Genomic DNA, 13,381 nt, shown 5'->3' with positions numbered 1-13,381 from the left:
GAGGGTGCAATGATTTGTATAATGAGTGTCACAATGAACCAAAACAGCTGTACATTTCAAAATGCTTTATATACAAGTTGCACATACAACGTAAAGACTTAAACAATATAAGATTTATACACTTTGTACATTACATGACTAGAAACCACTGATGGAAAAAGTGACTAGAAACCACTAATGGGGGGGGGAGTCAAGTCAGGTAACACAGTTCAAATTAATCCACACAGTGTAGCTGTTTAACGTGGTCAACTCATTGTTACACTTAAGAGCAACAAACATCTCAGGCTATTCACAAACTAAATATTACTTTATCTTTCCAGCAGATACATGTGAACTTTTTCAAGAGAGTATCAATATATGTCAAAGTTTAAACAAAGAGTCAGAAAAAAGTGTGTTTCTAGTCATTGACAGGATTCACTTTAGGACGAGGCCTATTCGAGTTTAATTGTTTAGTGTCAGTGGGCTCCTAATAGAGACAACACCCACAGGAGTAAGGCACAGTGACAGATTCAGAGTATGCAAAAGGAAAATACAATATTTTGTACAGACCATTTTTTGTGCCTTTGTTTTTGGAAAACAATTATGACCTGGTGCAGCCAAACATTCACTCAATAACACAGAACTACTGTAAGACAACAGAGAAACTGGGTAATCATGAAAGCAATATCAATAAATTGGCAAGGTTATCACATACTGACAGCCTTTCACAAATGTGAATGTCAACAAAATGAGAAGGATATATTGTGCTGCAAAGCGCTTGATTAATGTGCCAAAGTTGGAGTAAGTCACATGGCTCAGTAGAGACATGTTGTTCTGCAGTTTGTCCAGGAGAGGGAGTACTTTTCCTTTACATTATTTCCACTAGTCCAATAGTATTGGAGTTAATAGGGAGTTCAGTCATTGTCTTTTTGCCCCATATGTGCCTGCAGCCAGCACAAGGTGAGAGAAAAGGCTGTAAGCCAAGGTCACTTTGCACATGCATCTCTGCCCTCCGTCAGCTGCAGACTGTGTGCATGTTGCCTATTGTGCTGTGGAGGGGGCCGTGCAGCTCCTGGGGCTTTAGCTATCCTCTTCCTCCTGCTGCTCCTCTGTCGGGGCGTCTGGGACCCGAAAACACTCCCCAAAGAAGTTCACCAGCGACTGGCTTAAGTGCTGCTGTGTGCCCTCGCTGTGCAAGAAGTGTCCCTCATCAGGGTAGATCTACGAAGGACCACAGCCAGTGAGTACAAAGGTATCTTCAAACATCAATGCCATATTATACACTCAGGGAATAAAAATTAAACACTGACATTCTGTTTACATTTTTATTTCCCCCAAGTGCAGATCAGTGGGAAAGTCACTCTGCCCATAGTAATAATAATTTACACAATAAACACACACTGAATGAATGTCCTTGGTAATAGAATAGAAATGTTACAAAATGTACCTTTAAATAATAATACATGCTATGAGGACCAACCAAAGCCAACATAGAAGAAAGGAGTTTAATTTTCAAGATCCTCACAGCCTCAAAGTGAAATGCTTCCTTCCTTTTTGTTAGTTTTTTTCATTTAGTGTCTTAAATGATAACATGTACAATATAGATGTAAACTTTAACTTAACTGACTGCCATTACTCAGGCCCAATAGTGATGTGCCACCCACCTGTAGAGTATAATTAGCGTTCTCGTTGATTAAATGGTTGATAAACTTGGCAGTGTGCTGAAAGTGAACCTTTTCTGTGAAAGATGAGAGTAGACAGAGGCATTAGGCTGATAGTGTTTCACTGGCGGCCTCATTAAGTGGTAATGCGTTGCCAGACGTGCTCTAAATCTCTTACCGTCAGCAGTGGGGTGAACAATCAGGTACTGCTTCTCCACAAGCTGACCCGCTCTGTGCGCTAAATTGGCCATCTGACAAGAAGAGACAAAATCCAACATTACTTTTTAAATGGCCCCAATTACCATCATTCATGCTGTAAAAAAACAATGACTTAAAGACATTAAAAGGCGATAACTTTACCGTGTAGACCCTAGCGTCTGTCTTTGAGCCAAGATATCTTTCTGAAAATGCAGAAGCTGTGAAGAAGGAAATACAACAATTACTTTCATCCATTATTTGAAGTAGGCTTTAATTATCTATGGACTGTTAACTGCATTCAGGATAGGGCATTAAGAATCTATAAGTAATAGAAGGTACCAAGCAACCAAGACACCAATATTACAATCTAATGATAACAGGAAATTCATACCATAGAGTTCAAAGTCTGTAATGGGGGAGACTGCAGTTCCACATTTGAGCTGGGTGAATTCTGCAGAGCTTAAAAGAAGAGTGGCCAAGTATCCACCGTAAGCCTAAAAAGAACAAACACAAAAAGCACAAATCTCACACTGTATCTTAATCATAGACAATATTTAAAAAAAAAATGTCACTCTTACTTTTCCATAAACTCCCATTCGGCTCTTGTCAATGTATGGCTCTTTTGATATGAACCTAAAATAACATAATATCAAAGAATGATTAAACATCAAGTCTGCAACCTAAAATAAAATACATGCTTTAGTATCAGTTATTTTAATTTATTAACATGGTCTGGATTTCATGTTGCTGATTTGTTTGACTGGATTCAAAGTATATCAAAAGGCCCATATTACACTATTTTCTGATGTTTCCTCATTAAAAGCATACCTGGAATTATGTTTTGTTTCATTCACACATGTTAAACTCAAAATCCTGAACTTTGGAGACGTAGACAAACTACAATAAAGGATTACTCAAACGTGTGAATGAAACAAAACACAACTCCAGCTATGTTTTTAATGAGATAACAACATTATAACATGACTTAAAGCTCACAAGAGTCAATTTGGAGTAATATAGGCCCTTTAAGCATAACTTTATCAAATAATTAAGGTTTAACAAGTTAATACATCTCAACTCATCAAAACTCACTCAACCACATAAAATAATATATTCTAATTATTTAAAACATGTAGATAGTATTTCTTATTGTAAATATGCTTTTGTTAAACCTGAGTGCCTCAAGTTGGTCCCGCTCCTCCAGTTTGCCCAGTCTCCGGCGGACCTTGTGCAGGAGGTTGGTGCCCTGGAAGCCGCTGCCATGCCCGTCGAAACGGATCACGATGGTGCTGAAGCTGCTGACCAGAACTGTGGCCCAGTCCACCTGGAACTGCTCTGTGACCATCTGACCTCCGGGGGTGCCATCCCTGCAAATGGGGTTAATCATTTGAAGTTGCCCTTTATATTTGAACCAACTTTGAGTCTCAAGGACATTTCTCAAAGCAAAGAAGAGCGTTGATTTCTATTGCAGGCCTATTGAAACCATTGCATAATATTACACCATCAAATTGATTTTGACAGGAAAAACAGCCGTGAGCTGCGTTAAAGCTTAACAACAATTTTCAGTGAGAAAGAAACACACAAGCTTCCTCTGGTCATATTGTCACTCTTTTTACAAACCCAAGTTGGGACACTGTGCAAATCAAAACAGAGGAATTAACAATTTTTTTGTTTTTTTTCTAAACAATTGCATTTTAAATTACACTGTTCTTTTTGAATTCCATTGTACTTATTCTTAATTGCTATCATAATGGGTGCTTAAATATTACAGAAAAAGTTTCAATCATCATCATCATCATCATCATCATGAACGTAGGACAATTAACATCTCAACTAAATAAAAATTCTCAAAAAACTCAGCTTGTCTAAAATTATGAATTTAAATTGTAATCTCAGAGAGGAAAAAATACTGCTGAACTCTTTGACAAATGGCTGCATTTTTATATGAAGAAACCACTCATCCATTCACACACCAGTGTACACAGACACTGGGAGTGAGGGTTATGTGTCTTGCCCAAGGACACAACAACAGCAGTCATCTGTGGGAGCTAGAATTACTCTGCCAACCTGTGGGTCAGTGGATCTAACAACTCCACAAATGACGTTTATGTTGAGAGTGGGATTTGAACCGCCAACCTTCGGATCAGTGGACAAACACTTGACCGACTGAGCTACTGTCTGGACTTTCTGGACAAACAATCCATCTTATCTCATTCATAACATATCTGTCTGCACTAATACTCACACCAGCAGCAGTAAGGGGTAATGGGCCGTATCCACAAACGCGGCTGGCTTCAGGATCTGCATGGTCAGTGCTAGAAGAGAGAAAAAGCACAGTTACAGGCAGCAGGGGCAATAGAATGTCTAGTAATGTGTTTAAGTGAATAGGACCAGAGAACGTACTGTAGTCATCAATCGTGATGGTGTTGTACTCCACACGGGGCATCTGCATGTTGTTGTATGTTGCGTTCAGCTTCTCATTAGTCTCTATGTCCAATATCTCTGTAAATAGAAAAGGAATATAGTAGAGATTAATGGAACGGTGTAAATAAATTACTTTAAAGGGCCCATTTTACACTATTTTCTAATCAATGTTATAATCTTGTTTCCTCATCCAAAACATACCCTGAGGTGTGTTTTGTTTCATTAACACATGTTTAACACAAAAACCCTGCATATTTAGGCTGAGTTCTTATCTCAGACAGAAAACACTCTGTTCCACCTTGTGATGTCACATGGTAATACAGGAAGTGCTTTACTGCCTTTTTTCAAACTCCATACACCTTCACTATAATTATTTGGATAGTTTCAGCACTGGAATTTCCAATCTTTACTAAACAAGAGATAAAATGTATCTGTTCATTTAAAAACTACTGCTTCATGACATCACAAAGTGGAACAGAGCATTTTGAGCTATGGACAAATCTAAGTATGTTTTTGAGGAGGTAACAGCATTATAACATGTCTTATCTCTCACAAGAGTCACATTTGAGTAAAATAGGACCTCAAATCTATTCATTTGAATTCTTCGAGATAATATTTCTAACACACTTGAGGTAAGATTTGGAACCACTGTCTCTCCCATACAAAACAGGTAACACTCACTTTGCTTGTCACTGGTCTTATAGATAGCCACACTCGGTATATCCGGACCTGGAAAAATACAATACAAACACATTATATTAACTCTTATAATAGTAATGGTCAATAGTTGCAACATGTCATCCACTTAAGATTTCAGAGGCGCTGTTCCTCCTAATCTTTATAATCCACTCTCTTTCCCAAGAGAAGTGCTGCCTTGCTGTTATTTCACAGTGGAACTATTCTCCAAAGATCCAATTAATGGGGAGAGCCACTGGCGCAGGAGCTCTCCGGGAGCAGGCCCCTAAACAAATCAACTTCCATAGAAACACTGCTTTTGTGCTCCCAGGACAACAGTCTCATGAGAAACAGTGGTAAACAGAAGATAGCCACAATAACACCCACAGGCCTGACCCTCCTCGCATCTGTCTCTGAATACTTAACACAGAAAGCCACATTGGACAAAGTCAATGTGAGCTGATCCCACAGAGGTTTGAGGTGATCTGCTAATGTCCAGCTCCATATAAGCCCAGTATCCAAGCATTAGTCAGTTATTCACTACCATATCCTTCATCTTGGTACTATTCAATCTTTAAAAGAAAAGTAGTCTTCAAACTGAACAAGTACCTCAAATGGCATTCCCTTCTCAGATAGTTCATAAAATGAAAAAATATTGCTGGTTTTCAGATGGTATCACATTATAGGTGAATCATATTTAATAGAGATGGGATCAGCTAAATAGACTTTTGTATTGAAATGATTGGGTTCAATATTTTTCATTTAGGATGTTTCATGCAAAGTACAATGTAATCAATATACATTATATCGCCACTTTGTAGAATAGCAAGACTATTCATATATCATCTACAATATAAAAATCTAAATCCAGTCGAAATCATCAACATGAAAATGCAACATTAGAAATTCAATTATGTCAAAGTGGACAAACTTTTGAGTTAAAAAAAAATTTGGTAACTGGCAACGTTTTTTCTTCATTCCTGAAAAAGTCTTGAATGTGTAAAAAAAAAAAAACATAATTTACCCTTGTGCAATGTAATCGACCTGGAGGACTGAAGTATTATAGAGATCTTTTTAAAAAATTATTATTATTATCAAATCTTTGTTAAATCAGTCCTTGTTGACTTTTTAGTATTGTAATTGTTTTACTTGATCAGCCAGTTCCTTATACATTCTGTTCGACTACAGAATGGTTTGGTATCGGGCCATACGTAGAGCATGAAAAACCTAAAGCTGCTCATTTGTAGCACATGTCTCTCAAATGCAGAAAACATCTCCTCTTGTTCTCTCGCAGAACAAAATATACAATTTCTGTTACCTAATATAGAAAAATAAGAGTTTGGTGCTTTGATTCTGCAGAAATCCACACTGTTGCTCAATCCTCTCAGTTATCTATCCCCCTTTTAAGGAGGTATGTTTGTTTTTACCTGAACGGAGCATGTATCTCTCTCAGAGAGACAGGCTACGATTTCAGACACCCTCATCTTTGTGATGTTTTGTCAAAGCATGTGGTTCTGTTTGGCCTCATAAGAAATTCTAATTCATTCTGATGACAAAGACATTGGTCATGATATTATTATAGTCCTGTCTTGCAGAAGTACTGAACCCCTTCTTCCAGATAAAAATAAGAAAACAAGCATCTGTTTTCTGGCTAAACCAACCAACATAGATAACATTTATGGTATGTATAAAAAGTTGTAAAATTGAATATATTATCTAACAGTTAAGTGAACCGGGGTGTGGCTGCTCACCTTTACAGTTGAGTAAGAAGTAGCTCATGTCGTGGCTAAAGGAAACGTCCACGTAGCCACATTTGAACTCACAGGACAGGCAGCAGCGGTTGAATGGAGGGATGGTGTCTGCACTGTAAACCAGAGCACACACTGAATAACACATGCACATCTCTGCCATTATATTACAGCATAATATCAGAGGAATACCTGTACAAGTGTCGAGTTTTAGGGTCATCTTCTGTGCTTAGAAAGTATCTGAAATGTGAAATACTCTCATAAGATTTACACTTCAAATAAAAGGTTTTGATGTTTTTCTAATTATTATTTCACATAGTGGGTACCTGTTTAAGTCCCATGTTTAACATACAAACCCTGTATATTTAGGGTGAGTTATTCACTAAAATAATTTGGATAATTTCAGCCTTGGAATTTCCAATCTCTACTGACCAAAAGGTAGCTGTTAAATTGAAAACGACCACTTCATGACATAACAAGGTTTGAGCTTTGGAGATGTAGACAGACTAATAAATAAGGGTTACTCAAACATGTATGACTGAAACAAAACCCAACTCCACATATGTTTTTGAGCATGTAACACTTTAACACGGATAAAAGCACACAACTCTATTTTTCGTGATATAGGACCTTTAAAATTTACACCTGGATAAAGGCTTGAATATAGAGCTTCAGATTCTGTGGGAGCTACTTTGTATCAGACAAAGATTGTAGTATCTCACATGAGGTTCCTCTGGTGATTGTAGGCCAGGATCTTGGTGACGTCCCAGTCTCCAGAGGTCAGTGACTGAAGGATGTCTGTGCTGCTGTTGGGCTGAAATACAAAAACAAACTCACAGTCCACTCAGCTCTCTCTGGCCTCATACAGGAGAAAGTTTGGCACCATAACTCACCATTGAAGTGGACATAGAGATGTGGAAAAACTTCCCTCTCCCGCCCTGAGGTATGGCTCTGGTGAAGAAGAATCTGTGTCCGTCTTGGGAAAAGAGTGGTGCTTCATTCTAGACAAAGAAGAGATGGAAAACTCAGAATGAACTGTGTCGCAGCTCATACCCCCAGGGCTGCTGTTTACTCGCGCAGACCAGACCCTACCTGTCTGTGCAGCCAGCTCTCGCTCTCATCCTCATGTTTCTGCAGAAATCAAATAGATACATGAAACCATGAATATTAAATATACTTAATTTTTTTAAACAATATTCTAATTTCAACATCTATTGTTAAAATATTTTTTGTGGGGTAAAAAGGGAACCCATTTTAAATCTAATTTCAGATTTAAAAACAAACATGTTTAAATAATCCATTACACTGACTGCATCTGATATATGGTACAGCACAATATTCAGTCAGCATGTTCATTGTTCATTTTGTCTGTGGAATTAATTTAATGATTGAATTGTGGAGAGTCCAAGCTTTCAGACTACACACTGTAATATCTTAAAAGCTGTTATCATATAGAGACTGGACTGAAGCACTGTACAGCACGCATCAGCCCCCCATCCTCAGTACCTTGATGCAGACTCCAGTGGTGGCCTCACACAGAGTTAATATGGAGTTATTCTGGCCTCTGTTTAACCAGTTAACGGCCAGTTTGGTGCTGGTGGCCCACCTGACTGAGGTGATGTAGTACTCACGCCTAAATAAGAAACAAAGAGAACACGTGAGCCCCACACAGCCTTTGTCCTGGGACTTTCTGAGCTTGTTACTCAAGGCAGATTTGTCCTGTCACTCACCCGATTCGGGGGTCATCTGGTCTCTTCATCAGCACTGTGTGGAGGGGCCCGTTAAGACTCACAACTGACAGGTGCACCACAGGGTTCTCCTCCCCAGCCTGAAAAAAATAGCAGAGGCCAGAGAGGCTATCAGTGGCAATATTTATCTTATTCTGTCAAAAGTTAGAGAGATGTGCTACCTTTGGATAATGATACTCCCAGCTGCTGGGGTATGGTGTCCCAGTGAAAAAGGGGACTTCCATTTTGGGCACCTGTGTGTCATTGATGGTCATGTAGGCTAGGCGTAGTCCATCAGGAGACCACCAGTGCGCTACGTGAGTCTGCAGGATCTCTTCTGCAAAAGAGCACAGTATACAAGATAGCTGTTACTGAGACTGTAATTCACTTGATATTTGTGTAGCACATTTATTGCAAGAATATTGTATTGTGTTGTATTGCATTGTAGTAGTAGGGTTCTTTAATGGTCACTGACAGCCCCTGCAGGCCTCTCAGGTATTACAGATATATCCTCATTCTTGTTCACTTTAATTTTCTTGATTTTCAGACACTGACAGAAATGTACCCACTGCATCACTGTACAGTTGGTGGCATTGTACAATAATTCATTTTTCATTCCAATAAATCATATCAGCTTTGGTTACAGTGTGGATAATAACACTTTTTCTCCAGCAGGGGGCACAAGAGCTTTACCCAAAACACTAACACAAGCTACCTTTGTGTAACTACAGAAGGTGTGAGACCAGACAATAGGCTTTTCAAATACTCACAACCTTGGAGAGGAATTCCATTAGTTTTGTGTTGTTATTATTTTTAACGGCATTGGAATCAACAATAGAAAATAATTATTTCTGTTTTGAAAAAAAAAAAAATGAATGCACAGGTTGAAGCTCTGTACAACAAATATGCAGTAATGAAGAAGCCCATTGAGCACTCAGGGACAGATTTGATTGGAAATTCATACTAAGGCTGACGAAATAGTTGAGAGTTCAACTAGATGTTCAAGGTCTGTTTGCAAAAAGCCTTAAACATATTGGGTATTGGTTTCTATTTATATAATTACACAACTTTCGATTGGCCTATGGAGGGAGATAGAAGACAAGAATTCAGGGATGAAAGTCTGTTGAAAGGATGGTTCCAATTTCTGCAGCAATAAGGCCTAGAGGTTCAGGAAAAATTGCTAACACAAAATGAATACTTTCAAAACTAGTGGGTTTTTCTGAAATAGGATTTTTTTCCCCCATGCTTTTGTAATATTGGAGACACACAGAAAAATAAGGTATAGCTGGAAAAGAACCCTTGCATACATTAACTACTAAAAAAGGTGCATTATGTAACTTTTCGGTTGGGGTCCTTCACCTGCTTGTTTCTATGGATATGTCATTGCTCTGCTTCGAATGTTCCACACTATGACATTAAAACAGCTCCACCTTAAATTTATTAAAGTACAAGTAGTTTTAGAGAAAATACCTAGAAAAACAGGCATTCTGACTGTGAGCGGGGTTGTGTCTCCAGAGATCTGACCAGGAACTTGGCCTGGTTTGCTCTCTATGATGATAGAAAGGTTTAAAGCCACACTGTGAAACATATCTGACAAAACAATAACATCTCCATAGAGAAAAACAGGTGGCAGACCCCCCACCAGAAAAGTTACACAATGCACCTTTTGTAAGTTTTAGTATTAAAAAAATTACACATTAAACAGACCATTGATAGATCATTTTAACTTTCCAAGAATTACAGTTAAATATTTAGCTACTTCACTCCCAAATCCAGTAAATCCAACGACAAACTGCTTCAATGTAACTTCTTTTACCAAACTCAGCTATAGTCTCCTCTATATTTGTACAGCTGTTTGTTACAGTGATAAATCCATGAACATACAGTGAACCGCAGCAGGACTAATCTTTGTGTAAAACGGCTTACGTCTTTCATGTCGCATTCTGTGTCTTCTAATAATCCCATTAATGAAAAACCAATTAGCAAGCGGCTCTGAAGCAAGTCCTAATAGCCAGCATTTACCATGTGCATTATGGGCCTTACAGGACAGCACACTTTTTCTCCTCTTTTTGTAATTTCGCTGTGATAAATTGATAGATGTTCAGTATAGTTATAAGCACTAGGCTGGAGTCGACCACAGAAATTCTTGGTTGACTAACGACTCCGCTCTGTGCTAGGCCTGTGAAGATAATTACTATATATACTTATAGTTCAATATATGGAACCTGGAACAATATGCTTGGGGCTCAATATTTATTGTGTGTACAATTTCTTTGCAATGATGGAGAGATTTTAGCTATTTTTATGTAATACAATAATATGTGAGCTGTAGAGGGATTAATACATAACTTTCTGCTATTTGTTTGTTCATATTTAATGATGTCTTTTTAAAAATGGGTTTACCAGGGCTGTCCTGCTTTGTGTCAGAGGCATAAAGTAGTTTCTATATTATCATTTATCGCAATATTTCTCTGCAACATTATATCATGTTTCAAAATGTGCTTTCGTGACAGACCTACTCTGTGCATTTATTAGTCAACTAAAGAAGGCTCTCAAAGATATAATTTATAAAACTGTAAAACTATAATCTGATCATGCATCTGATCCCAACTGCATCCCAAGAGAGATGCAATAATAACTATGCATACAGAAAAGTACTAGTAAACATTTTACAGTTTTAGTTGTAAAAAGGGAGATTAAATTTTCAGTTAACTGCCCTATACTTTGTCCATATAATCTTTATAATCCTCCTAAAATAATTAGTTGGCTAATAAAACTGTTGGGGGTCTAAGACACCACTGACTAATCAACAATCAGAAATCAAAGCACATTACTGTATGTCGCCATGTCTGTCCTACATAAGAATTTGTTAGAACATTTCTGAATATTATTTGAGTGTGCCTGAATAACCAAAGCAATGTACACATATCACACTGTTTTCTGATCTGTTATTATGATGATTCCTGTTTAACATAATTCCTGTGTTTAACACACAAAGCCTGTACATTTAGAGCTCTTCTCTCAAACAGAACACACTTGTGATGTCATGTGGTAATACAGGAAGTGCTCCACTGTGTTTTTAAACTCTATACTAGAATAATTTCAGCCCTGGAATTGCCAATTCATACTAAACAAAGGGTAAATGGTTGGTGTTAACTTGAAAACTACCACTTAATGACATCCCAAGATGGAACAGAATATTTTGATATTTGGCAATCTAAACAGACTAATAATCCAGGATTTTTCTAAATTAAATTAGATATATAGTTTAATTCAGGTTAATCAAAGAAAAATCAAATGTATTTTCATGAATGATTGTATGTGTTTTGTGAGGCCAACTGATTCAGCGTGCATAACCAGATATTTGGAATGGAGTTTGATGTAAAATTCTTCATTAGGGCATTGTAAACGGCTGTTCTCTTGTAGCAGAGCACATCAACCTGAACTAATGGACTTGAGAATTGGATGTTTCCCAGGACGTCCTCAGAAATGAGCTGAACAAGCGGCATCTTACAAAACAATGTCTGTTTAGCAATTATACAAAGATTTGGTCTTTTGGAAATCATGTTGCAAGGAGCATACAGAATACTAATTGAATTGCGCAGTCACTGTAATTCTTACAGCTGGAGGTGGTATTCCTTAATAAGTACACTGGAATTTTACTAACGTGGGGTGGCAAATTAAAGCATATATTTTACATATGAATCTGATATGTTAGATGCATACATGAATAGATTAAAGGTCCCATATTACATAAAATTGACTCTAGTGATCTTTAAGCCATGTGAAAATGTTGCTATCTGATCACAAAAGCCACCTTGTGACCTCATGAAGTGGTAGTTTTCCAGTTAGCTATATTTCATCTTTAGATCATCAGAGATTGGCAATTCCAGGGCTAAAATCTTCTAAATGATTCTAGTCAAGGTGTATGGAGCAATATCCTGTAGTACCACACAAGGTGGAAGAGAGTGTTTTCTGTTTGAGAGAAGAACTTAACCTAAATATGCAGAGTTTGCGTGTTGAACATGGGTGAATGAAACAAAAGGTATGTTTTTGATGAGGAAACAACATTATAACATAGATGAGAAACTAGCACAATTTGGGCCTTTTAAATAGTGATTCAGTAATTCAATGAAAATGACTTCAAGATGACAGTTGAAGTACCTCAGTTTTAAAAACAGATGACCACCTATTATATTTTTTGTAAACATTGCTTTTAAAAAATTCACATAAGATAGCAATTTGATTACAAGGCCAAACAGAACAAGGTGGCAACATATTATCCATAGTGAGACACATATTCCAAATATTCCACATATTTTAAAACTTCATCTGTACAAAATCATAGACTGTGTTCAAAAAGTATTTAGTGTTACCTTCATAGAGCCAATCTGCCAGTCCATTGAACACCTCCCTCTCTTTGCCAGTGGAGACCAGGCGGATGGGCGACTTGTCCAGTCTGGCTCTGTAGTAGATGTTATTTTCAAATATGAAGATCTGATGAGAGACAACACAAAAAAGTACACAAATATTACCAGACGATGTGATGTGACGCGTGTAGCTACTAGATGTACACCTGATTTGCTCTTAGTACTTTTTCACCCTTCTGTTCATTTTGCATCAGACCACCGCAGAGCTCCATCTCAACATGACTTTATCTTTATCCAGATACACCCCCAGACTCCCACCGAATGGCACTTAAAAGCTAATAAAGTCTCTGTCAACACTTGCCTTGAGCATTACATTAGCACATTTTTGCCTCATTACAGTCAGAGTTGGCTTCTTCACCAAAGTCGAAATTCTTTCTGATGTTGATCAAAATGCTGAAGTTGCATAGGCACAGCGTGAATACAGATCTTTTAAGATGCTATTTTCTCTCCTCTGTGCCTATTGAGATGTTCTGGTGTCAGCTGGAGTGATGGCGGAGCACAGCTTTGAGTTTGATTTTGATTGGGAAGAAACTACAGTG

General features: G+C 37.8%; 1 protein-coding gene across 1 annotated transcript in view; it reads right to left on the bottom strand.

Moving 5' to 3' along the window:
• Positions 1-50: 50 nt before the first annotated feature.
• dpp6b (dipeptidyl-peptidase 6b) overlaps positions 51-13,381 on the bottom strand; it is a 94,416-nt gene continuing 81,085 nt past the window's right edge. The window contains exons 8-26 of the mRNA XM_020923993.2: positions 12,789-12,909; positions 8,595-8,749; positions 8,416-8,513; positions 8,192-8,318; positions 7,778-7,816; positions 7,579-7,686; positions 7,408-7,499; positions 6,878-6,925; positions 6,689-6,801; positions 4,944-4,991; positions 4,242-4,340; positions 4,084-4,153; positions 3,011-3,205; positions 2,417-2,471; positions 2,230-2,332; positions 2,001-2,056; positions 1,819-1,891; positions 1,644-1,717; positions 51-1,200 (exon numbers count right to left, since the gene is read on the bottom strand). Of these exons, the coding sequence (XP_020779652.1) occupies positions 1,060-1,200; positions 1,644-1,717; positions 1,819-1,891; positions 2,001-2,056; positions 2,230-2,332; positions 2,417-2,471; positions 3,011-3,205; positions 4,084-4,153; positions 4,242-4,340; positions 4,944-4,991; positions 6,689-6,801; positions 6,878-6,925; positions 7,408-7,499; positions 7,579-7,686; positions 7,778-7,816; positions 8,192-8,318; positions 8,416-8,513; positions 8,595-8,749; positions 12,789-12,909 (1,815 nt within the window). The 3' untranslated portion in view covers positions 51-1,059. The remainder of the gene's footprint in view (positions 1,201-1,643; positions 1,718-1,818; positions 1,892-2,000; positions 2,057-2,229; positions 2,333-2,416; positions 2,472-3,010; positions 3,206-4,083; positions 4,154-4,241; positions 4,341-4,943; positions 4,992-6,688; positions 6,802-6,877; positions 6,926-7,407; positions 7,500-7,578; positions 7,687-7,777; positions 7,817-8,191; positions 8,319-8,415; positions 8,514-8,594; positions 8,750-12,788; positions 12,910-13,381) is intronic.

The sequence above is a fragment of the Boleophthalmus pectinirostris genome, unplaced genomic scaffold (genome assembly GCF_026225935.1).
Source record: "Boleophthalmus pectinirostris isolate CB_2022bp ecotype Guang Dong unplaced genomic scaffold, ASM2622593v1 HiC_scaffold_16, whole genome shotgun sequence".
Lineage (NCBI taxonomy): Eukaryota > Metazoa > Chordata > Actinopteri > Gobiiformes > Gobiidae > Boleophthalmus > Boleophthalmus pectinirostris.
The sequence above is the reverse complement of the archived record's forward strand: the minus strand, read 5'-3'. Positions and strand labels throughout refer to the sequence as shown.